The 26,371-nt window shown below is 48.4% G+C and overlaps 1 protein-coding gene across 1 annotated transcript; it reads left to right on the plus strand.

Moving 5' to 3' along the window:
* Positions 1-25,720, plus strand: CCDC136 (coiled-coil domain containing 136). Its single transcript, XM_023737091.1, has 17 exons — positions 1-114; positions 1,896-2,150; positions 2,237-2,311; positions 6,788-7,111; positions 9,291-9,402; positions 10,186-10,354; positions 10,614-10,754; positions 11,096-11,254; positions 11,541-11,711; positions 12,131-12,316; positions 14,091-14,285; positions 14,784-15,011; positions 16,422-16,901; positions 17,278-17,499; positions 18,568-18,843; positions 19,537-19,827; positions 25,541-25,720. The coding sequence occupies exons 1-17, from the start codon at positions 99-101 to the stop codon at positions 25,649-25,651; spliced, it is 3,411 nt and encodes a 1,136-aa protein (XP_023592859.1). The 5' UTR covers positions 1-98; the 3' UTR covers positions 25,652-25,720.
* The last annotated feature ends 651 nt before the right edge of the window (positions 25,721-26,371 follow it).

Genomic DNA, 26,371 nt, shown 5'->3' on the forward strand with positions numbered 1-26,371 from the left:
TCACAGGAGCAACAGTAACCACTTTAGGCTCCTATGAAGTATCTGAGGGTTGTGAGAGGAAAAAAGGCCAACGCTGGGGGTCCCTGGAACGTCGGGGGATGCAAGCTCTGGAGGGTGAGTTTTCCCAAAAGGCCCCTCCCCCATTTCCTTTCCTTCCATCTTCCTCCTGACCCTCAGTGCTCCCAGCCAGGACACAGCCCTTCCCTCAGTTTGTCAGCCCCCTCCTCCCTTGTCTGAGCGCCACCCTTCTCTGGTGCTCAGGCTTTGAGGGAAGGCCAGGCCGCATCCCTCTGGGGCCCCAATCTGCATCTAACTAGGTTGTGTGTCCCAGGGGAGCTGCCAGACAGAGAAAGAGACTTTGTTGGACAGAACTTTAAAGCAGCCTTTCAGCAGGGGGCTGTTCTCACCGTCAGATCCAGATCTCAAAGCATCCCTTATTTTAAAAAAGCAGGGAAGTGGGCATGTACACCGTCTTCCTGGTGCCACCGCTCACTTCTGATGAAGCTTGTGGCTTTGCTTCTCTCTGGTCTTACTGCCTGAAAGAGAGGGCCTAGCAGGGGGGCAGGAGAGAAGGCCAGCCTCCCACAACCCGTCTCCCCACTGCCAGCCCATGCCCCTGGAAGGATGCTGGTCTGTTTTCCAGGACTTCTGTGAAGTGTCGCCAGGACCCTGTGCGCATTAAGTGTGGGCAACCCTGCTCCTCCCGTGGGCGACAGACGATACGGGGGCCCCAGATGAACCTCATATGGCTGATATTGGAGAAAATAAGACCAGAGAGTCAGAATTTTAAAACAAAGCAAGCAATTGCCATCCAGACAGGATTTTGCTGTTTAGAGGAACTACATTGCAGTAAGGAGGGGGTGCTCACCAGCCAGAGGTGGGGACAGGCACACCCCAGTTTCTGAACGCATTAAAGGATGGACTTTCTTTTATACTCAAGTACAGCCTAAGACTTCCCCTGAGAACTGCCTTGTGGTCAGCAGGAGGAGAGGCCTCGTAACTCTGGTAGTGGGGAAGAGACCTCATGCCACCTAGCAGGGAAAAGTAAGGTGGACCTTGTAGAACACTTCAAAAAGGCTATTTGATAATATACCTTTGCAAGGGCCCCAGTGTTTGTCCCCTAAAACATTTAGAATCATTTTGTTCGATGTTTTCTTTCTCTACCTCCTGACATGCAATGCTTTTTTACTATATATATTTTAAAAAAAAAAAAAAAGGGTTGCCATCAAGTCAGCTCTGACTCATAGCAGCCCCAGGTGTGTCAGGGTAGAACTGTGCTTCATAGGGTTTTCAATGGCTGATTTTTCAGAAGTAGAGTGCCAGGCCTTTATTCCCAGGTACCTCTGGGTGGATTCCAACCACCAACCTTTCAGTTAGCAGCTGGGTACGTTAATCGTTTGTACAACCCAGGGACTTCTTTCTTACTATGGAACGGCTAATTTCTCACAAGCCACCTGGTTAATTTTTTAACTTTCTACAAACCTCTAAACTAACCCTAGCCCCATTTGGCCTGAAGATGTATCCAGTGTCTGAATTCTTTCTTAACTACCTGCCCCACTACCCAGGGGCCAGGACTAGAAGAACCAGGTATCCCTGTGCAAGCTTCATATGGCTAAGCCAGCACCAGGCTGCTCCATTTGCCCAAAGGCAATATTAGGGGACCACCAAGTGCAATATTGGTCCAGAGGGCCTGCGAGGGGAGGGGCTGCCTCCAAACTTGACCCTCACACCTGAGTACTCACCGTGAGTGCAGGTCCTGCCCAGGGGCTCCTTTGGGGACACCAGGTGGCACTATTATACCATCTCTGTCTTGGCATAGTGAGTTTCAGGGCCCTCAAAGGACTGTGCAAGGAAGTTGTCTCTGACCTCCTTGGTGGGATGGGTGTCTCTCCTAGGGGAGGTGTTACTTCCAGCTCTCTATGAGGAAGAAGAGGAGGAGGAAGAGGTGGAAGAGGAGGTGGAAGAAGAAGAAGAACAAGTGCAGAAAGGTGGCAGCATGGGCTCCCTGTCAGTCAGCAAGCACCGGGGCCTGAGCCTCACGGAGACGGAGCTTGAGGAGCTGAGGGCTCAGGTGCTGCAGCTGGTGGCAGAGCTGGAGGAGACAAGGGAACTGGCGGGGCAGCACGAGGACGACTCCCTGGAGCTGCAGGGTGAGCGCCTGTGACGGGCCGCCGGCCTGGGCCTGAAGCTTTGCTCCCGTGGCTGGCCGGCCTGACTCACCTCTCTCTCCCCGCAGGGCTCCTGGAGGATGAGCGGCTGGCCAGTGCGCAGCAGGCAGAGGTGTTCACCAAGCAGATCCAGCAGCTCCAAGGTAACTCCCAGGACTAGGGCTGAAGGAAGGAGCCCTGGTGGTGCAAGAGTTAGGCACTCAGCTGCTAACCGAAAGGTTGGCAGTTCAAAACCACCCAGCTAGTCTGTGGGAGAATGAGCTGGTTATCTGCTTCCATAAAGATTACAGTCAGGAAAAAACCCTGTGGGGCAGTTCTACCTTGTCACATGTGGTCACTAGGAGTCAAAATTGACTCGAGGACATCCAGCGACACAGGGCTGGAGGGGAGGTGGCCAGCCAAGTACTTTTTTTCCGAGGGTTTGACTGAAGTGTGGCCGACAAAACTGACCTAATTCAGTACTTCCAGCTCATTTTTCTCTACTCGTCTAGCCCTTTTCTCTTCCTCTCCTTGTCTCTCCATTCTCCTCTTCACCTAATTTCCTTTCTTCTTTGCATCTCTGGCTGACTCTCCTGTCCTCCCCTTCCCTTTCTTGCCCTCCCTCTCACCTCTTCTCCTGGTGAGCCCTCTCCTTTTTCTCTCCTTGAGCCTCCTCCTCCCTCTGCTCCCACACCCCTTTTCCTTTGTTCTCCTGGTCAGTACCAGGGGTGGGTACCATCAGGGTTGGATTTCAGGCCAGATTCCTTTTCCTGTCCCTCCAAGAGCATCATGGGAAAGGGCAGTGAGCCAATGAGAAGTGATTGGAGGGGACTGTGTATCTTTTAAGGGGAGCAGTTGAGACTGCTTCTCTTGCTCCCCAGAACCTGAGCTTGTGGCCCAGAATCCCTTCCTTCCAACGCCCACGTCCCTTTGTCTCTGGGAAGCAGCAAAGCAGGCGTCCCACATTCTACCGCACCACCAAATACAGAGGCAGCTTTTGTTACTTCTGTGGGCTTCCGGAAGGTTTTGGGGAGCTGCCCTAGAAAACAGCAGGGACACTCCTGAGAGAATGAGATCAAGCCAAAAGAAAAATGTAAATGGAGAAAAAAGGATGGCCAGGAAGCAGGCCTGGAGAGGAGCAAGCAAAGTATAGGAGGGGGAGGAGAAGAGGAGAAAGAAGATATAAGCAAAGGTAGATACAGGAAAAGTGGGCAGTGAAACAGAGGGAAGAGAGATGAATCTCATAGGGAGAAAGCGTGTGGGCACTGGCCTCAGATCACCTAGATTTTTGGGCCCAGCTCTGCCACTGACAAGCTTTGTGATCCTGGACCAGTCACTTTTATCTTTCTGAGACGCAGTTTCTTATCTGGGGCTTCTCAGTGGAGCTAATTCATTTGTTTATCAACCATTTATTGAATGCTTATGTGCTTAGAGAATCAGCTATGTACAAGACAGACCAGATCCCTGCCTGAAGAGTACATTCTAATGGGAAGAGGCAGAAAATAAACCAGTAAACAATACCAGCTCAGATGGCACTAAATGACAGGAAAACAGTGTAATATGATATAGAGAGATGGTATGAGATGGGAATTTATTGGCAAGGAACAAGTTTGGGGGCTAGGGGAGTAGTTTAAGAATTGTTATCTAATTGTTGAGTTTGAAGTGGCTATCAGGAGGCAGTTGACAATAAGAATCTAGAATCAGAGGAGAAATCAGGACTGGGGATAACAAATTTGGTCTTCATCAGCATAGAGATGGTATCAGAATCCATGGGAGATCACTAAGAGATCACATGGAGAGATACAGAAAGAGGAGACACAGGGGTCCAGCCCCAGGGACACTCCAGTATACAAGGTCCAGTGTGGAAAGAGAACCAAACAGAAGAGACGGAAGTAGGAGGAACTCCTGAAGCATTTCATGCCCTGGAAGCCAAAATCAAAGTGCTTCAAGGAGATAATGACAATGTTTTAAAGAGAAGCAGAGAAATAGGGTGGTAGGAAATAGGGTCAAGGGGGGGCTTTTTTTTTTTTTTTTTAAGATGAGCAACACTAGATCATGTTTGTATGATGAAAAGATCCAGTAGAACAGAAAAGGGCAATATCCTTTGACTGGAGAAGGGACATTCCTTTCAAATAGGAGGGAAGTCAGAGAGTCAAAGTGGAGATGCAAGTAGGCAACTACCTGGGAACATAAAGTTCTAGAGCGATTCCGTCCTCAGTAGGGTGGTTTCTTGGATGAGCTCTAATCCAGGTCAGCGGCGGAGGACCGGGTGAAGGTGTCCCAACTCCGGTCTCGCCGGAGGAAACTGAGGCTATCCTCGCGCACGCGCGTTGCCCGTTTCCGCCGAGAGGGGGCGCGCGCTCATCCAGAGGCAGTGGTGTTGAGAGGCCGTTCCGGCCGCCACAGCCCCTCTGGGGCCGGGACCGGCCTGTCGGCGGGAGGCCCCCCAAGGAGACCGCTTGTGGGGGGCCAACAAGATGGAGGCTATAACCAGTAAGTGATAACTTAATCTGCTCTGTAGCCCGACTCCCGGGCCGTTGGCCCGGTTTTGACAGTCCCATCCCCACAGTCAACGGGCAGCGCTTCGAAGTCGGGTCAGGCTCTTCCGACCTCCTGCCAGGGTCTGCCCCTTCCAGCTTCCAGATAAGCCCCTCCGCTTGGTTTCCAAGACCCGTCGCCCCTCGTCCAGGGCAGACCCCACCCCTGGTCCTAATGAAGAGCTTTACCAGCACGAGCAAGACCCTATCTCCAGTCTTGCTCCTTCCTCCAGACCCCAGTGGAGATTTGAACCCTAAGGTCAAGTGCGTGTTAGGGAAGTGGAAGCTCATCTGCTCCCCACAGAAAGCCCACCCCAGGCTCTGGACCTTTATCCTAATGACCAGTTGACTTGTGCGCATCCCCCCCAGAGTAAGCGCCAAGAGAAAGACACCTGTGTTGTTCACTGCTCTGTGCCCAGCAGTGGGGAAACGCCCGGGACTTTCAAATAGGAAGGAAGTCTGAGAATCCAAGTCGAGAGGCTTGGGCATGGCACCGAGCTGACGATCAATATATACTGTTGAATAGACCAAGGGGAGGAGGCAGCTAGGAATATTCTAGAACACGAAGGATGGGCGACAGATGTGCCTGGAACTGCACATGTGAACTGGAGAGAGTAGGGCAGGAGGCCTTCCCTGAAGCCCCCTGTCCACTCAGCACTATGTGTCAGCAATATGTCCAAAATTTTCTTCTCAAAAGTTTATGCCCTATTCTAATTTTTAGAAAATACTCAAGCATGTAATTCTGTACACATAGTCGATATTCAGTAAAAGTCTGCTGTGTGGATGAACCCCAACCTCATTTATGCATAAATACAGCAGATGGTTACTGAGCTGCATTATGCCTGAATTTGATATTGGTGTCAGTGCTTTTATTCTCTCTATGCCTGCACTGTTAGGTTCTCCTGATCCCAGATGGGTACCTGTGTCCAGAAACCCTGAGGTGCTCCTCAGGTACAGAGAGTTCTAAGCTCTGACACGTTTCTTTTGTAACTTAAAAATAATTTTTTTTTATTATGAAACATAGGCATATTGTGAAAATTCAAACAAGACAGATATATATGATGTGGAAGTAAAAGCCCCTGTCACATGCTGTCTTGCTTCTCAGAAGCAACCACTCTTTATGGTTTGGAGCATGGATTTTTCCAGACCTTTTTCTATGTCTTTGTATATTTATGTGTATGTATAATACATAATTTTTTGTGTGTAAAAAAGGAGACAATATCCTATTTTTTACAGCTTATCCTTCTTTCTTGTTAATATATCGTGGAAAACTTTCCACAACTTCTCTATAGATCCACGGTTTCTTTTAAATGACTGCATTCTATTTAAAACCAAAACCCCGTTGCTGTCGAGTCATTTCCGACTCATAACAACCCTGTAGGGACAGAGTAGAACTGCTCCATAGGGTTTCCAAGGCTGTAATCTTTTTGGAAGCAGATTACCACATCTTTCTCCTGTAGAGCGGCTGGTGAGTTCCAACTACTGACCTTTTGGTTTGCAGCCAAGCACTTAACCACTGTACCACGAGGGGCCTATTTGGCCATCATTGATTTAAATAATCCCGTATTGATGGACATTTAGGTTATTTTGCCGTGTTTGGTTAACATGCAATGAATCTACATTTGAATTTCAGCTGTGAACTCTAATACACACTGTGGCCAGTACTCACCACAGGCAGATCATGGGAGCTCTGAGGCTCTGTAATTTCTGAGCTCCCAGGCTGAATATGTGAGAATAGCCTGTATAAGTTTTTTTTGATCTGGGAATTTTTGGAAAGATTCAGGGCTTCATCAGTAAAATACTGTAAAATTAGGTTTGGTCTTTAACTGTCAAATGATTGCCTTGTTTATACTTTTGGTTTGCAGTAGCTAAGCCCCAAAACCTCCTTTTCTAATGCACTGTACTACATAGATTCACTCTTTGTTCCCTTCTTTGAGGGTCCCTTTATTCCATAACAGATGAAGCTATACCTCCCTAAAGGAGTGGAGACTAGGTTGTCAGAGGTTTCCAGAGAAGAAATAAGTCTGCCTTTAACTGTGTGCTTCTAGGATGTGGCAGATTAGTTCACTTAACTTCTTGACCATATCGACCTCGACTTTGCAGGTGAGCTGCGGTCTCTCCGGGAGGAGATTTCCCTGTTGGAGCGTGAGAAAGAAATTGAACTTAAAGAAATAGAACAGGAGTTGCATTTGGCCCAAACTGAGATCCGGACCCTGCGGCAAGCAGCAGAGGATTCTGCGACTGAGCATGAGAGTGACATAGCATCCCTGCAGGAGGATCTGTTACGGATGCAGACAGAGCTTGATGACATGGAGCGCATCCGGGGCGAGTACGAGCTGGAGCTCTCCTCCCTTCGTGCAGAAATTGAAATGAAGAACTCTGACCTGTCCAGTAGCCTAACTGTCTCCGATATCTCCGACATGCAAGGTACGAGAGCAGCCCTTCTCCTGGTCTGCCAGTCAGTAAAGTCAGGCAGAGGAGAGGGGGTAATATATAAGAAGATGGTAGAAAGTGGTCTTAGATCCTCAATTGGGAAGCTCTAGAAAAAACCTCCAGGTTGAATTCAGGATTATAAGGGAGCAAAACTTAACCAGATGTCACATAGTGGTTTGAAAAGAACACGTGGAGATGTACCCTGGGAATTCCTCCTCAGAGGGCTGTTTGTTGATTTGACTATGAGAACACCCTTCCTGGGAAAGTTTTCAGTTCTAGGATGAGAGTAGAGGGGCCTGTAGCCTTGGGAAACTTCCTGCTGGTCTGGCACCATGGTGCTTTGCCTGGACTGCCTTATGGTGGGCCTCCAGTCCTTTGTCTCAGGTCCCAGGATGCTGATACTGAGGCTCCTTTAGCCCTCCCCAAAGTAGAAGCTTCAGGTGGCAACAAATGAGAGCACAAGCCAGCTGGAGAGGAAGAGAGGTTATTTCTAGTAATACATGAGGCACTCAAAAGGTTAGAGCTCTGCTTTCAGACAGTGAGTCTCCCAGCTAGTTGCTAGGACTCATGATGTCAGAGAGCTTGCCTTTATTCTGAGGCTAGATTTATGATCTGGGTATAATGGAGGCCCTATTTAGGCCAGGCCAAGCAGAGGCCATCCACAAGGAATCAAAGAACTGCAAATTTTCTCATCTGTATCAAGCCTGTGGACTGGTGATGCTAACAGAGGCAGGCTAGCACAGTGGAAAGGCTTCAGCTGGAGTTAAAGAGACCCAAGTTCAGAATGCCAGCTCCACTAATTAGTGGGATGAACTTAGTCTGGTTGTTATCTCTCTCTCAGCCTTAGTTTCTCTATCTGAGAATATAGAATTAGATTTGGTCTTCAACTGTCAAGTGACTCCTTAGAATCACTGCAGATTACAGAAAACCTTGGAGCTGGGTGGGATTCTGGAGCAGGAAGAGGACATAAGGGAAAATGGAGTGAGATCCAAATAAAGTGTGGAGTTGAGTTGAGTCGATAGTAAAGTACCAAGGTTGATTCCTTGGTTGGGACTCACGCATCAGGGGAATGTTAACAGTAGGGGAACCTGGGTGAGAATGCTCCCAGGGAACTCTGCCTTTTCTGTAAATATAAAACTATTCTGAAATTTAAAGTTTATTTTAAAAAACCTTATAGGGCTATTTGGGGGATTAAATGAAATACCTACCGTGCTGAAAGCACTCACACACTGGCTGAATCCGAGGCTGAACCCACTAAGTCTAATGCTTAGCACATGTTGGTTTTCATTAAAGATTAGTTTCCTTCCTTCCTTCTATGGTAATCTGCAGTACTCCAAGGAATTCTGATCAGAATGAAGAGGGCCCATTAGAAGTAACTTTCAGGGTGTTGAATCTTATGGCAGGTAAGATAGATTCTAACTAAAGTGTCCTAGTGAAAGCAAGTTAATGTTCCCTAAATATCTGTAGAATTAGTGTTCTAAGAATAATAATTCTTAATCATGAAGAAACAAAACAGATTCGGATATTTGTATTATCGCAGCAGTAGAAAATATTGATGACTGGTACTTAGGGACATGTGCTGGGCATTTCAACCAGATCTCTTTTCTAAGGCTTGAGGGTGATATGTGGGCCTGGTTGGGGTCAGTTTTTCTGTTCGCAGGTGAAAGACCATTGGAAAGAGTTCCTGACCCTCTCCAGGTCAATGTATCCAGTCTGGTGGTAATGGAATACCAGAATGCCTGGGTTCTCTCTGAAAGGCTTGGACTGGCAGTGTAACATCTGGCAGTTCACATCTCTCAGCGTTTTGTAATAAGAGCGTCATAGGAAAGCCATCAGGAACAGTTTGATGGGACCTTTACACGGCATAAACCAAAAGCTTAATTAAACCGTCCAAAGCCCCTCGGTTGGGGCTTTGAAAATTAGCACACAGGGAAGATCTTCTGGGAGGATGAGAAGAAGGGCAGCTACCTTCTCACAAGGAGAAGGACCCATTACAGTGTGGAATTTTCTGGGCCCTGCCTCCTAAGCTTCTGAATGTGATATCCCTTCTCTGTCTTTAGATAAAGAGAAGCTGTACTGCCTTCTGCTCTCAGATTTCTAGGTGGGGAAGTTGGGGGCTGGTCATCAGTGCTCTCCTCCCCAGGATCTCACCTCCTCTGCTTATCCTCTGCAGAAGAACTGGAGCAACTGCGGGAACGCTGCCGCTACCTGAACGAGGAGTACCAGGCCTTGCAGGAGAGCAACAGCAGCCTCACAGAGCAGCTTGCCCATCTGGAGAGTGAGAGGTACAGCCGGGAGGCCGGTGGGGCCCTCTAGGACTCTGCCTTAGGCAGATGGCAGGGTAGCAAGCATCCTTCTCCTCCTGGAGAGCCAGTCCTTTTCATGGTACCCAAAGGAGACAGATGAGCCTAGAATCAGGTATGGAGGGGCCAACCCATTGTCTTAGGACTGGAGTTGAGTAAGTTCTAAAATGTAGTTTTCTTCCATTCCAGGCACTGGGGTCTGGTTGCTCTGCCCTAGAGTGTATTAAAGGAGCCCTGGTGGTGCAGTGGTTAACCGCTTGCCTGCTAACTGAAAGCTCGGTGGTTCGAACCCACCAGTCGCTCCACAGGAGAAAGATGTGGCAGTCTGCTTCCATAAACACTACAGTCTTGGAAACCCTACGTGGCAGTTCTACCCTGTCTATAGGATCACTATGAGTCAGAATCAACTCGACAGCAGCAGGTTTTTTGGTTAGAGTATATCAGAAGTGATTCCTTCATTGTCCACACAGACTTGATTCAGTCTAACAGCAGAATGCCTCCATGTTGGAGCTGGCTTGCCTCCAGACCCAGCCTTGCGCCCAACTGGACTGGCAGTCTTAGGGTCTCCCAGCACCAAACTTGCCTTTGCAGACTGAGATGCTGGGGACTTTTTCTGTAATCTCTTAAACATGTTTATTTGAGAGGTGATTCCCAGTTGATGGCCCCTATCTTTTGCCTAAAATGAAGCCACCAGGACCAAGCAGCTTGGCTGGTGATGCCAGGCAAAGCTCCCTGCCAACATGGCTCTGGGGTTCTGGATTACAGAACACGAAGAGCAACTGAAAGGTGGCTGGAGTCCCAAACGCTAAGGAGTATGACATCGACAGAATCTCAGACTTCAGAAATGGATTTCCTAGAGCCTAATCCTGAGACCCAGTTGTTGCGACAGCAGCTGCTGGGAGCAGAGGAGCAGATGCATGACATGAAGAGCAAGGTAGAGCACGGGGTGGGGAAAGCAGGCACCTTTCACTGTCTCTCTCTTACCTACTCCTGGACTGCAATCAAAACACCTCCCCAGGCCCAGGGCTGCCACAGGAGGTGTGCACTGTGGCAGGAGATAGTACTCTGGGGGGTTGCTTGCTTGCCTGAGGTAAATAGTCCCGTAAAAAGAATGCCATCCCTTCCCTACGCCTGCTCTTGGCGTGCATCTGGTACCTGCAGTAAGTCAGCCTCCCCTTCTCTTCCCTACACAGTGTAAGGAATTGTGTTGTGAGTTGCAAGAGCTACAGCATCAGCGTCAGGCCAGCGAGGAGGAGCAGAGGCGGCTGCAGAGGGAACTCAAGTGTGCGCAGAATGAGGTGCTTCAGTTCCAGATGTGTTACAGTGTCACCCAGGTAAACACTGACGGGGGGGCCCTTGGGAAGAACAGTAGGGCCTACTAGCATCGCTGCTTCGGGGTGTGGGAATGAGCGCAGAGAATAAGGCTGTGCACAGCTGACTCTTCCCTCTAACCAGGGCCTAGTCTACTGGAGACCAATTTGAGAAGTCGTATAGCATTGTGTTCTAGAAATGGCCATCCTTATTGAGTGAGCATCTGTCTCAGAGAAGAAACCAAAGCAATAAGCCTGCAGGGGTTCCTCAAGCTATGTGCATCTGGGCAGGAACCAGAATGATCTGGAGAGGGCTGTGCTGTTTCCTGAGAGTAACTGCTCTGCCTACGTCCTCCCCACCACAGAACGAGGAGCTGAAGACCAAGCTCTGTGCCCTGCAGGAGAAGTACGATGCTAGCCAGAATGAGCAGAATGAGCTCCTGAAGGTGCAGCTCCAGCTTCAGAGTGAGCTCCGACAGCTCAAAGTCACGAAACCCACAGTCATAGAAAGCCATAATGATAAGGTAATGGCAACCAGACGTGAGGGGACAGCTTAGGTGCTAAGAGCACCTGTCTGAGGTTTCGGGGAAGGTGGGTAAGAGTAGAGAGTTAAAATAACCCCAGCTGCTACCTTTGCAGTACCTCAGGTAAAGACCTTTGACCACCCTTCGACCATCTACATTAGATAAGAAGACAAGCAGTAAGCGAAGGGCAGGGAGAAGTCAATTCTTAGACTGTCAATGAGTGTGGCTCAGGCAAGAGAGTGGGTCAAGGATCTCAGAGGCACTGCCCAAGCTCCCCCCACCATAGGAGTTGCTGTGCCGGCTCCAGAGGCTTCAGCACCAGTACCAGAACATCATGTGTGACAAGGAGAAGCTTCTGGAAGTGCAGCAGCAACTGCAGGAGGACCTGCGGTGCCATGAGGCAGAGGTGCAACGCCTCAAGGACATCGAGGCCTCCTTCGAGGAGAGCAGTGAGAAGGTAAAAGGAGCTTCAGGTGAGGGAGAGCATAGCAAGGCAGAGTCTCCTGTGGGGGTAACAGTGCACTGGAGGAGTAGGGACGGCAGGAGTTGTGTGGAGAAGCTGTTGGTGAGTGGGAGAGGGAGGTGCTTGGTAGAAGGGTGATCTTGGGGTCACGATGCTCTCAACTTCCTTTGATTTTGAATCAGAATCAGCCTCTAAAAAGGAAGCCTCTTCCCTTCCCCACCTCCCAAAAGAAAGAAGCCCCAGAAGGTCTGCATTTAGATCCTGTTAAGGACTGGTCCATCTTGGGTATCCCCCATGGGGATGAAATTGGGGCTGGGAGGTACAGGGGCAGATCTCAGTCCCTGCCTGAGCGGAAAGAGTGCAGCAGCAGGGGACTCGTGGGGTGATGGCAGCACCCTGCCTCCCTGCCCCAGAACGAAGAGATGCACGCCCAGCTTCAGGAGATGAAGAAGCTGTACCAGGCCAGCAAGGATGAGCAGGAGCAGCAGAAGCACATGTACGATAAGCTCGAGCAGGACTTCTCGCTCTGCCAGATGGAGCTGAAGCAGCTTAAGAACACTCAGAGCTTTCCAGAGGACAAGGGGAAATGTGCCACTAAGGTAATTGTCGCCCAGAGAGGTAAGAGGTCCTGGGCACTTCGTTGGGAGTAAGGGTTTAAAGAGGCCAAATATGAAGTCATCCAACCAATGGGCTTGATGGGCTTTCTGTCCAGTCACAGCTGAGTGTGGCAAGGCTGAAACAGAGACAGAGCTGTATGCTGTTAACCTTAAGTAGATGAACACTTTGCCTTGGCCTTGACTTTGAGCGAGAGCCATGGCATAGTGGGATCACTACATCTTGATCACAGTCTGAACACCTGAAGGTGTTTATACATGGTCTCCATGTGTGTAGGCATTTGTATGGTGATATTAGAACTATAGTGGTATCTAGTGATTTGTGGAAAGGAACATACACATAGGTCCATATACACCTAGTGTTGTTAGAACTAGAGAGGTCCAGTTTCCTGAGGTGGTTTGTAAGTGCTTTTGTAAGGAGGTATGGTCTTGTGCGTGGAGCACCGTTTGTATATTAGAAGGACCTAGGTTCTTCCATGGATTTATTCTGTGACTTCAGAGTAGTTAAATTCTCTAAGCTTGAATTAGAGCTTGGCTGCTAACCAAAAGCTCAGCAGTTCAAATCCACCAGCCACTCCTTGGAAACCCTATGGGGCAGTTCTACTCTGTCCTGTGGGGTCGCTATGAGTCGGAATTGACTCAACAGCAATGGGTTTGGTTTGGTTTTTTAAATTGAACAGAATACTACTCTTATCTCACTCCCTTTTGGTAACAAATCCTGGTTGTGATAAATAAGGCCTTACTTATTTTCTCCTTTTCTATCGGGTGTAAAATGCAAGCCATTATCAGCTACCTTGTGTTGAGCACTTTGAGCTCCCAGTCACTGAAAGGAAATGGAAAGGTCTTGAAGCATGTTGAAGAAAAACCACAACATTCTCCAAAGATGTTGGAGATGGTCACATTCTGTCAGAATACTCAGCAGCTCTTGCCACAGCCAACAGCAGGCTGTGTCCCTTCAGAAGACACAGGTTTGGGAAGGTTATTTGGGCTGCCTCAATGGTCTGCCTGCTTTTTTCTTGGCCCAGGCTCACATTTCCCCCTCCCTCACTCCCACTCAATTTTGGGGCCCAAGGGCCATGACCTGAACAACACCTCTTGTCCTGGGGGAAGAGACCATGGGAAAGGAGAAGCATGCTGCCCTTCAGAGCTAGCATTTTCTCTGATCATCAGACAGCACTGAAATCAGCTGGATACTAGATTTAGGTTTCTGGAGCCTTGGGGTGATTTAGTCTTCTCAACTCAATTCAGTAATAGCTCATAAATTTCTGAAGATTTAAGAAATGATTATGAAAACAAAAACAGGGAAAAGTTAGGGTGAATTTAAATCCTTATTGGTAAGGAGCCTAGTTAGGTCTGAAAACAAGTGGGCATATGAGAGTAACAGCTACAACTCCCAGCAGGGTGGGAAAGTGGTCACCCAGAGAAAGGGCCAGTGGGGAAACAAGAAGGGAGGGCCATGGATACTGTTCTCTCTTAACTGCTCTCAGAAGGAAATAGTAGAAGAAATTTAGAGCACAGTTAGCCAGCAGCCTGAAAGAGCACCTGCTGGGGTTCCCTGTTGAGCATCTGGGCCTGGTCTGTAGGGGTGCAGAATGGCTTGGGGTGATCAGTCCAAGGTGACTATAGGAAAGGAGACCCCGGTGACTCACATGAGGCATGAGAGTGCAGAAGTGCCGTGTTAGCCACACAGTACAGAGGAATATCAGGAAGCATCCCGTACAGAGTAACCGCATCCTCCGCGCCCCGCCCCCACCCACAGTGTGATGAGCTGCTGTCCAGACTGACAGAATTGCAGGAAAAGTACAAGGCCAGCCAGAAGGAGATGGGGCAGCTGCAGATGGAGCAGTGCGAGCTCCTGGAGGACCAGAGGAGGATGCAGGAGGAGCAGGGCCAGCTGCAGGAAGAGCTGCACAGGCTCACCTTCCCGCTCCCGAAATCTGGTCTCGTCCATAAGGTAACCGCGGCCAGGGACTGGCTGTGAGCTGTGGAGAAGTGCTTGGAGAAGTTTCCCAGGTGTGACTCTGCCTGGGAAGAATTAAAGGGGAGGGAGTGAATGTTTTCGTTTCCTAACCAGCCGCTCCTTACTTTCTCACCAGCTCCCCAAACCAAAAAGCAGAGTTATAGCTGATTAGGTTCTTCTCATAAGGGCTTTAAATCTTAAAATACATTTTATACTTGGGAATCAGCATAGCATTTTATATTTCTCCATCTGGAGGAAATGTATTTAAAAGCATTTTGTAAATTGCAAATTACATTCAAACATAATAGGTTATCACTGCTCAATTAGCAGGCCTCCATAGAAAGACTGCCTCATCCCGAGATGGGCTGTGCAAAGCCAGCACAGAGATTCTGAAGGGAACAGCCCCCAGAAGGGATGAGGCACAGGAAGAGCGTAGGCCTTCCCATGCAACCACCACAACCCCTTCCTCCTTCCTTCCACTCTGCCTCACAGAGTCAGGAGCTGCTTACGAAGTTGCAAGACCTATGTGAATTGCAGCTGCTGTGCCAGGGCATACAGGATGAACAGAAAAAACTGATAGAGAACCAAGGAGCTTTACTGAAAGAACAAGTAGAGCTGCACGAAGAGCTGCGATTTTGCAGAGAGTCTCACTTCCAGGAGGTGTTGGAGAAGCCCAAGAATTCCAAATTGTCTAAGTCCTCAAAATGCAATCATAGCAAGGTAACCACAGCACGAGGCAGTGTCTAGGCAGGGAGGCAGCAGCATCGCAGGGAAGGGGGACTCCACATGAGGGTCAGAGTTAGGAAGGCCTGTTTGGCCAGAGGTAAGGGTGAGGCTAAACCCCTGCTCTTCACTTATCATGACCACTCCCAGGCTCCATGGAGACGTGGCTTCAGGTGCAGCCTGGGGACCTCACCTGGATGTCGGCCCGATTGATACACTGTGAACACTCAGAAAAGAACTAGGATGACCCAGAAGTCTGCAGTCTGGTCATTTGACTTAGTCCCTTTGACATATCATTTTTGAGATATATAATATCAATTTAGTGTTTGTTTGGGTTCCTTTGGACTGACAGTAAACGTGGCATCTTTCTCTTATGAGCTGAAAAGTACACTTCTCAATTATCAAAATCTCTAGCCTTTTGGTCTACTTCTGAGGCAAATCGGGGGTCATTCATCTCGAAGGAAAGAAGTCCTAGTGTATGACGTTCTTAGAACTGACCACACTGTCTTCATTGGAACTTTGGAGGCAATAACAGAGTCAGTTCAGGGGAGTTAGACAGGGAATTGGTGTGTCTTAAACACCAGCAAGGGGTCAGAACTGTGAGGTCACATGGACAGAGATTTCCGTGCAAGTCTTTTTGGGGCTGGGGGTGAATCTGGTCTGAGGTCTTAGAGTAGGTAAGGAAGAGCAGGTAGACAGTTTCAGCCTAGGCTGAACCTAATCATTCTGATATTAACCTGGACTGGGAGAACCAGGGAATAGCAGAAGCCCAAACTGAGAGACTTGGTTGTATTCCAGGGGTGTCAGATATCCAGGCTGAAAGCTTGGGTAACACAGAGGCTGGGAACCAGGTATAAAATATTTCCTTAACTGATCAGATCTCATCCTGGGTATCAGCAGCCAAGAAGGCAGGCCCAGGGGGCCTGGGAAAGTGTCCGGCGGCCGGATTCAGAATTGGGGCAGGAGGTATAGGGACGAGTAGTAAGACCTCGATTCCAAGTCCACATCCTCTGAGGAAGAAATTCTTTGTATACTTACATTCAAGGCCAGGGCTGATTTTAGGGGAGGGAGACTGAGCTAAAGTTCAGGATAACTGGCACACCTGACTGAGAAGAGGGTAGAGTGGGGAACCAGGGTGTTCTTGAGACCACTCAGCACTGCTCAAGGAGAGAGGAGTGTGCCAGGGCGCAGAAATGGGAGCCCAAAAATCCTGGAGTCTCTGCCCTGGGGAGATTGTCCCAAATGAGCAAGAAGCCGACACCTGCCAGTTACCTGTAGGCTATGGTGAAACTGAAGTGTAGGTGTGGGGTTCTAGAATGTTCCCTCAGACATCTGCCCCATAAGGGGTGCAGCTAGGACTGCAGTGGCTGAGAGTAACGATAATGTCTCCCACCCGTCCCCCGGCAGTCCAAGGAGCTCATCGACAAGATACAGGGCCTGCAGATCCTGTACCAGGCCGGTGAGGCTGAGCAGGAGCTGCTGCAGCAGGAGCAAGGGCGGCTCTTGGAGGAGCGCAGGCGGCTGCAGGCAGACTTGCAGCTCTGCCTAGAAGAAATGCAGCTGCTCCAACTCCAGTCCCCTACCATCAAAATGAGCCTCGAGTCCTACAAGAAGAGTAATGACAGCATGCCAGCCCTCGATGAGAACTGTCACAAGAGTTATGATAGTACCACGGATGACACCGAGAGCTATCAGAAGAGTTATGGTAGCACCCTGACCAGCAATGAGAGCTTTCTCAAGAGCTATGAGAGTAACACCCACAACAGCGAGATCTCCAACAAGAGTCACCACAGCAGCAGCAGCAGCAGCGTCACCTACAAGAAGAGTTATGGCAGCACCAATAGCAGTGACATTGACAACGACACTGCTGAGCCAGAAGATCTAGAGGTAACGGTAGTCAGACAACAGGTCAGGCAGGCAAAGAAGGGCTCTTGTCTTTTTAAGAGATGTCACCCGGGGAAGGGCCCAAGAAGTAGGTAGGGAAAGGAGGCAGAAGCTGACCTGGGTAACTCACTGGAAATAAGTGAGGGGCCCTATAGCCCCTCTAATCTGGGGATGCTCCCATCTGGAAGGAGGCCTAAGATTCAGGACTTTTCATCAAGGTAGTCATGGTGTTCCTGATGGGAAGAAATGTTGATACTCCTCGTGGGCAGCTCCAGATCTTTGTGGCCATTGTTTCCTCTAGGAAAGGCCTGGCAGTGAGAGGGGGGGCAGCAGGCAGGTGCTCCTCCAGTGCCATCATTAGCCACCCCCCCCTCCACAGCACTTTGAGGAGATGGTTGCCCAGGTGTTGATCAAGCTGCAGGCAGTGCAGGCCATGTACCGGATCAGCCAGGAGGAGCACAACATCGTGCAGGAGGAGATGAAGAAGTTGCTGGAGAAGCAGAAGGAGCTGAAGGCAGAGCTGGATACCTGCGAAAAGGAATTCAAGGAGTGCATGGAATGCCTTGAGAAGCCTCCTACCTCCCAAAATGACAAGAATGAGGTAACTGCTATCAGGGAGGGTTTCTTCTAGGAATCCCTAGAGCCAAAGGAGGTCATAGCCCTTCATAGAGGAGGAAGAGGGCAGGAGCACATTGCCTGCCAGTCCCACCTGGGACCCTCCTTACCAGAGGGACTGAATCCCAGGAGGCCAGGCGGTCGGCTGCATTGCAGAATGCAGTCAGACAGAGCACCCACTCTGCTGAGACTTACTGGGCATCAAAACTCCTCTCTTGGAATAATTTTTCTCTTCTTCCCTTTGCCACTTCTGTTCACTCTTTTGCTTTGTGTCCCATAGCACTTCTATACTTCTGTATAGTTGGGTTTTTTCACCTGCCAGTTTTCTTCAGTTATGTTGTATGTTTGTAAGCACTGCAAGGGCGAGCCATGTCTTTTTTTTTTTTTTTTGGATCTCTCATAATGGCAAGAAGCGTATTCTGCCTATACTGGAGATGGGATAGAAGGCATAGTCTCTGGCCAGGAGTTGTTCCCAGTCCGGTGGGGCTGACTGTAGCATGTGGAGAGGTTCACGGAGCAATAAACACATGGATGTAGATAATTAATATCGGTGCCTGCTGAGGTCACGGTGTGCTGCCATCAGTCAAGACAGAAAGAACCAGAGATTGGGGAGCAGGGTTGTAACTGCTTTTGTCTCAGGGGGAGGTGCAGGGGCCAGGTCATGTGATCTCTAGTACTCTTAGGAGCGTACAACACAGTTCCTTAGGTAATTGTACCTGCCAGAGAACAGGATGGCTGAAGTAGGAATTCCCATAACAAAGAAGGATATAATAAGGCCCTTAGGTTGACAAGTGGCAGCCCTGTAGCTATTCCCTAGAAAAGTAAAAAACATGTCACTTTCTGTTTGTTAGATATAAATCGTCAGGTGCCTCAGGTTAGGGAGAAGCTAACTGTAAAACTGTTTCAGAGGCTCATTTTCCATGCGTTAATACTCTCTTTGTTGTCTGCTTTCCGTGGGCTGTAGCAGGGAGATGTCTGAGGCAGTGACACCAGGCAGGGCCCAGGCTGACAGGGATGGCCTGCTTCTGGGTAACCAGCCCTCCACCATCTACAGATCAAAGAGCTGCAGACCAAGCTGCGGGACCTGCAGCTGCAATACCAGGCTAGCATGGATGAGCAGGGGCGGCTCTTGGCTATTCAGGAGCAGTTGGAGGGGCAGCTGCAGTGCTGCCAGGAAGAGCTACACCAGCTCAAGGAGAAGAGGTCCTCTGTTTCCAAAGACACCAAAGGAAAGAATGGCAATAAGAATATGAACAAGAATGCCAACGGGGTTAAAAATAGAAAGCCGAGTCTGGAAAAGTGTGAGGGCAGCCTTGAGACCAGAAAAAAAGTGAGTATAACCTTGATAGCCAGATAAGCAGCAAGGTGGAGGAGGTCCTGGGAAGAAACATCATCTCCATCCATACAGAGGGGTTCTCCCAGGTGAGAAATTTGTAGAAAAGCCTAGCCTCTGGGGTCTCTAAAGCATCTAGAGAAGTCCATCTGAGTACATATAATCCCTTCCCTGTGGAACCACGGGGGAGTGGAATACAGACAACTGGAGGTACAACCCTGAACACCACAGCCCCAGGCTCAGTAACTGCTTCCATTTGTCCAGTCCCCTTTTCTGGGGCCCCTGTTCTTCCTGGGTTACGTGCCCAGTAGAAGAACCAAATATATGAAGAGCAAGGAATTTATTCAAAGTCGTTGTATACTAATATGTGAAACAGGATTGGGTAAAATGGGAGTTGCCGTGCAAGGGATGGGAAGCAACAGCTGAGGTGCAGAGCCAAGCATCTTTAGCTCTGGTAGCTGTTTGACATGGTTAATGACCAAATAGAGGTATTGGTCCAGAGACCCTAGGGGTGACTGTCCTCCACTCTATACTCAGGGAGATTGACTCAAGTCCCAGAATCCAGTGCTCCACCCTTGCACTATGGCAGGTAGGGGACTGGAGTTTTCTTGAGGTAGTACCACTTTGAAATGAGGGTAAGAATCTTCATAGGTAACAGCATCCCCATCCTCCCCCACCTCCACCCCACAGAGTCTGGAGGTGGTGCTATACTACAAGGCCAGCCAGAGAGAATTAGAAGAGCTAGCAAGAGAGCAAGAAAAAGAAGAGGAATGTAAGGAGGAAAAGAAAGAGGAAACAAGGAAAGAGTCCTGGCGTGAACTACCCTCTGAGCTCTCAGATATTATAGAAGTTGACTCAGCAGAAGATCTAGAAGAATATGAAGCGTTCCAAGACCTGGAGAATAAGGAAGACGAGGACAGTGATGACCCTTGCCCTGAAACTACAGAGGAAAACCCCCTCAAACTTTCTGAGAGCAAAAAGGTAACTGCATCCACAGGCTGGATCAAGTGGGAAATGGGCTCTGGGGCTCAGGTGCCCTGGTGTTCAGGGTGATGTGCCCACGGATGGACTCCTGCAGGAGTAGAGGGCAGGGAGCCCTGGCACGTGCTCTCAGAGACAGTGGAAATGGAGAGGAGGCTCGAGAGAGCAGTCTCTCCATGGCAGGCCTAGATCAATTTGCTGTGGAACCTTCTGGTAAAGCCACCTTTTCCAAAGTGGGGTCTTCGGAGTCCTATCTCCTTTCATTCACATGGTAACCCTGGCTACCTCGTTTATGTCACGAGGGTTTCCTCACCCCTCTTCTCAGCACTGTACTAAGGACATGGACTGAGTGAGGCTTTCAGGGCATTTCTGTCACCCTGAGCAAGTCACTCAGCCCTGCTTTCCTTTGGTGCCCTGTTAGGTTTAAACTTTTTTGCCATCATCGTTAGGGGTGTGGGGAGGGAGATAAAGCTCTTCCTCGTAGACTTGTATAGCCCACTGGGCATGAGGGAGACCTGGGGGTGGTCAGGTGAGAGAATATTTCACAGTCTACACACGGGCATTGACCAGTCCAAGGGGACCGCCATAACCCTAACCCTTTAGTTGCTGGATCTTTGCAACATTTGGTGGTGGGGTGGGGGAGGTGTCCTGGAGGATGTGCCAGAATGGTAGGGGTAATTTACCAATTGTACAGAAGTATTTTAACAACTGGCACATCTGTACAGGTACATAACAGCTCAATTCCTGCCCTGGCTGAAGTCACTGGGGTCTCCGATTCCGTAATGAGTTTGATTACTTCTCAAATAAGTCCTCAGGTTACAGTAAATGTTTTCTGTCTCTCTAAACACAGGGGAAGGAAAATAAATCCCTTGTGGTAGGATGACCCAGTCGTCCCTAAGGATATCTGGAGTTTTCCAGCAACTCAGTCTGCAGCACTGGCTGAGGGTCCAGCGTGCAGTCCTCTGTTAACCTTGTGGCAAGGGACCATTACTTAGGAAGTAAAAAGTTGGAGCAGCTGCAGCCCCTTCCCCACCGTTGTATTTCTTTGAACTCATCATATTTCACCATGTGCTGGTTCAGCGCCTTGTGGATTTACACCTCAGGTGCCACATTTCTAAAAGCCAGACATGATTTCTACTTCAAAGTAGAGTCCATCCCTGTGTCCCTTCGCCTCTGTGTCCTGGGTCCTCCCTCTTTTGCAGGCAGCTCCACTGACGTGTGTTAGCACCTGCAGCTCCCATTTCTCCTGTGGAGATTGTGCAGTCAGAGAACCAGCCCTTCTCCGTGCTTAGCTTGTGGTAGTGCATTTTGTCTCATCGTTCCAGCATTAGGCTCCTAAGGGATTGTAAGCACCAGAACTCAAAATACTCAGAGGCTTGAAGGAAAGCAGATCAGAGCAAGAGGCTTAACAAAGGGAGAAGTGGCCCAGCTGAAGACTGGCTCTCTCTAGAGTGATCCGGGAAAAGAACATGCCCTGCTCTTCTGTGAGAGCCCAGCTTTCCTCTCTGGAGCTTTGCTTGTCCACAGTCACTGACCTGCAGGAAAGGTCTAGGTGCAGATACTCCCTGCTTGACAAGATAGGAGACATAGGTGATGAGCCAGGAAACTGGACTCCCCACCTGGCTTGGACCTACGCTGCTCCTTAACCCATCAGTTTTGCATCTTCTGCAGGCTCCCAGTGAGAAGAACCAAGGCCCCAGGTAGCAGAAGAAAGACTGCTGCTCTAGCTTACTTGCTTTTTAATCTCTTGATTCCTTTCTCTTTCCCCTTTGTTTTATTATCTTCATTATCTGTTGAATTCATGTGTTTGTCTTTTTTACCATCACTCATCTCCTGGTTTCTCCTCGTGCTTCTTTCTCATTTGGTATGTTGCAGCCATCCCCTGCCCCCGACCCCCCCATTTTCTCCTTGCCTCTTGTAGGCCTGGTGGTCATATCGGCTTTGCTCTGGTGCTGGTGGGCTGAGACGTCGTCCTAACACAGGTACTGGTATTGCTTCTCTCCTTCTGAGGGACAGAGGGAGGGTACAGGTTGCCTTGGCCTCTCCCGTTTCCCTTTTCTCTCAGCTGCTTGCTTCTTGCTTTTGCCATTTTACAGCAGGTATAGCTCAGGTCTGACTTTTAGTCCTAGCTTTTCCTTGGGCACCTGGAAAGCCTGTAAAATCTCTGCACCTCTTTATAATACATAGGGAGTTGGGATGCTTACCAGACATGGTTTGAGTTTCTGTCCTGTGCTAGGAAAGCCTGGATGAGCCCAGCACTGTTGCTGCTTTCAAAGCTGCCTGACTTCTTCTGATGAGCTGGTGTTTGTCTGCAAGGCTGGCCTGCGCTCTGTTTGGCCCAGAGCCAAGCTCTCACTACTGTTGCTACCTAGGATGGCAAAATAAGGAATCACCCTCTCTCACTGGGTATGTCAAGTGTGCAGAGAAGAGGTCTGGAAAGCTGCAACCCTCCCAGGGTCATCTGTATGAGGGTGGCCTCAGTTCGTCCTTCAACCTTGATGAAAATGGAACTGAAGCCTCTCCCATACTGTGCGTTTTCTACTGAAATGTTCTCTAGTTTGGGACTTCCGGTCTTCAGAGAAAACATCAAGAATGGAAATATTTTATAGTTCCTTGTTTATCTATTTTGGAGATTAGATTCCATCCTAATTGGCTTCCCAGGCTCAGTTTTCTGGGGAGAATGCAGTATTGGTGAAAAGTTCTCACTAACCAGAGATGCAAGTGTTCTCAGGGACTCAAGACTGATACATATTCTGGGCACCTTCCAGTTGGCCTCTGTCCATGGAATCTGTTCTGTCAACAGGAGACTGAATTCAGGAGGCGAATGTGGCCTCATAGCCTAAGGTAGAAACCCAGGGTTCCACCTGCCTTCTGGAAACTATAAACTCTTCTCTCTTGGCTTATTTTGGCTCCTTTCTCATGCTCTCCCTGCCACCTCCCCCTGTTCTCATATCCTATAAATGAAGTAGAGTCAGCTGAACGCATGGGCTCAGAGTTGGCAGGTATGTCATGTGTTGGGGGCACTTCTCACTGATTCCTTTTCTCTCTCGCCTTACCTTCCCTACTTTTTTCTCTCTTCCAGCCCTTCTCCTTTCTTCTTTTTGTTAGGCGTTTCAGTCACTCCCCGTGGACAGTCTTTACTTCTTTAGTGATGGGGGTCTCCTTGTGCCTGCCCCACCCCAATGCGCTCTCAGATTGCTAAATCACTGTGGGATGGGACCCAAAGCATTTAGCCATAACTTCTCACCAACTGGAGCTCAGCCAGGCCCAGTCAACGTGAGAGAAGGGAACTCCTGGTTATGGGTCCCCTGTGGGAGCCCATTAGGCCCAGAGCTTTGGCCAAGGCCTGATCTATGCTTTCCCACCAGGAACTGAGGCAGCAGAGTATGGTAGAAAACTTGACTGACAAGTGGTCAGAAGAACTTGATTGAGTTCTGTCTGCTTCTTAGAGGCTTTGTCACAGTGAGCAAGATGTGTAATCTGAACTTTAGCTTCCTCAAATGTAAACAAAATGATAAAACCTCTGTGTTCCTCACAGGGCTTTTTTTGAGGATCAGATGAATTAGTGTATGTGAAAGTACCCCATAAGTAATCAAAGTAGCATACACTTACATAATGCAGGCTGTGTGCCAGGCACTGTTGTAAGCATTTTACATACATTAACTCATTGAATCCTTTCATCAACCCTACAGGGTAGCTATCATAATTATCATTTTACATAGGAGGAAACTAAGGCATAGAGAGGGTAAGTAATACAGCCAGGAAATCATGAATCAGACTATAAGGACTTGATATTAGCAGATGAAATTCTAATCCTGTCTCCCCTTATCCCTCCTTGTTTTAAGCAGTTTTCCTTGGTTAGGACCAAGTAATTAGGAAGACACTGTATTTCTGTCTGTGTAGCTCGGATTACGCTAGCTGCTTGGTAACAAATATCACATTGTTAACTTATTGTATGTCTTTATAAAACCGTTTTGCACGTGCACATACTAAGTGTCCTTTCTCCATTCTGTACCTGCAGTTGATTTTTTTTGATCCATAGGCAGAACTTTCCATTCATTTCCATTAAATCTCATTAGATACAGTCCATTGTTCTTACCTGTGAAGTTTTGTTTTTTTTTATCTTGACCCTGTGACTCAACATACTCACTTTCTCTGCCAGCTTCATATCATCCTCAGGGGTGACAAGTCCACCTTCCATATCTTCAGCCAAGTTACAGGTGAGGACCAAGCCCCATGGTGGTCCTCTAGAGTACTGGCTTTCCAGGTTCCTTTTATTCAGCTCATTGGTCATTAACAAATGCTTACCCTTATTTCCTCATAGTATCTGCAGGGATATCGTGGAAAATCTTGTCAAGCACCTTGACTGTTCAGAAACATTATTTTCTTGATTTACCATTTTAGTAACCCAGTCTACAAGGAAAGCCTGACGTGACTTACCCTTTGGAACACCCAAACCATCCCTTGACTCATCCAGTCTAGAATCTTGTCTCTGCCCAGTGTTAAGTACACTCATTCACATTTATGGATTTCAGCTCTTTCCTCCTGTAAGAACACCAGACTGGTATTTCTGTCAGTGCACATTAGGGTATAAGCATCTGAGCATGTAAATATTTCTAGCTCTCTTTTCAGTTATTTTTCTCACATGAATTACTGTGTCCACTAACAACATTGTTTTGCTTTCCATTTCACATCCTCTGAGTAAATTTCAGAGATTTTCTTTGCCTTTTAGAGTTGGCTTAAAATCCTCTTTTTAGATCAGTTATTTTCTGAGCAAATGTGTTCTTAGTATTAATGGGATATATTACATCCTTACCTAAAACCATCCTCATGCTACCTTGAGCCTTAGCTTATGACTGAAATCCAAATTTTGTCTTCAAATAATACAGTTAATCAATAGTAATAATAGGAACTATTTCCTCAAGTATGTTTTTTCTTGTTCAAGTTTTCATATTCCCTAAAGAATGCTTTTTGGGTATCTTCTGATGGTGTCATTTGTTGTCCCTGGAATTGGCAGGATTCTCCAGTGGTCAGCAGTGTCTAGAAGTATCCCTAGCACATGCTCCAAGAATTCAGTCAACACACCTGGTGACTGGCAGGTATTTTAATGACCCAGCTGTGTTCCTTCCCAGGGCCAGTAATGGGTTTCCTTGAATTTACTTGAACTAACATCATTCTTTGCTGCTTTTGCAAAAGGTTTGACTGCTTAAGGACCTCTTATTTACCTGAACTCCACGGTGAACTTTTTTCCCTGCTCTCTCAGTCTTATCCCTCTCCCTCCCACCATCCTGTTGATGCTGAGTTCATTTCTCCCCATAAAGCCAATGCTGCTGCTTTTCCCAAAGGCCTAAATTCACTGTCTTTTTTGCCATGGCATCCAACGCTTTCTCATTGCAACCATTTGGAGAATCTTTGAGGTCTGGCTCCTGAGCTTGCCTCCACACATAGGAACTGGTATTCTTCTCATCCCATAGGGAGAAATTGAGGCATGCATAAAGGCAGCCACCTGAAATGATACATATGGTGTTGTTCAGGTATCTAGGGTGCCAGGGCTAAGAGACCACATCATCTCCAACAGTTACCCAGGTGGTAAGAGAGACTGATACATGGTGTTCCTGAAGTGTCATTCTCCAGCACCAGTAGGCAGGTGATTTCTGGCTTTGGGAAGGGTTCAGAAGGCTGGGCACTCACAGTTTTCCTTTGGTCCCCACAGAACATGTTTGGGATGTGGAAGCCTGTGGTGTTCTTGGCTATTGCAGCTGTGGCTCTGTATTTGTTACCCAACATGCGACCACAGGAGACAGAGTTCTGCCTCATGGAGTGATGGCAGATCTGGGCCAGCCAAGGGGGCACATCCCCCGTGGCCACCACCCTCAGCTTTGTGCAGGACATTGTGCCAGAGCCCCACCCCACCCATATATCCCACGCATCCCCATTTCCTTAGCCTCGGTCACCTGGGCTGCAAAGGCTTGTGGAGAGCTTCTGACTCCCATCTCCTGCCTTGTATAAGAACCTGGGTTCCTTGTAATTAAATATAAACCTAATTACATGAGAGTTTGTGGCTTTTTATTTGCTCAGTGCCTCACGATGCAACCAAAACAGAGTGATTCCCCTTTAACCAAGTACCTCACGTGAGAATCTGGTTCCCTACATATGATTTCTCACACTACAAATGACCTCAGAAACGAGTTTGGCTGCCAGCTGAATTGCAGATGGATTGGTCCGTATTGACCCTATCTCAAGGAGCTCATCTGAGCATGAAGAAATGGAATGAACTGGGTATTTTGTGTCAGGGGGCCAAATGACCTCCCCTAGGGGTGCCTACATCTATGACTACTGTGAGAAAGACGTCCTAAGAAGATCTGTGGGTGGGGGAGCCTTTGTGGCTTAGTCCTTATGACTTCTCAAGAGATCCACTCAGAAATGACTCAGTCATTCAGGGTCCTGACAGTAAACGGGACACTCAAACGGTTTAACTGAAGAGCGTTTAATGAAGGGACAATGTACAGAGGGCAGGGTTAAGAGAACCAGCAGGGAGTAGTGA

Source organism: Trichechus manatus, unplaced genomic scaffold, assembly GCF_000243295.1.
Source record: "Trichechus manatus latirostris isolate Lorelei unplaced genomic scaffold, TriManLat1.0 scaffold00097, whole genome shotgun sequence".
Taxonomy (NCBI): domain Eukaryota; kingdom Metazoa; phylum Chordata; class Mammalia; order Sirenia; family Trichechidae; genus Trichechus; species Trichechus manatus.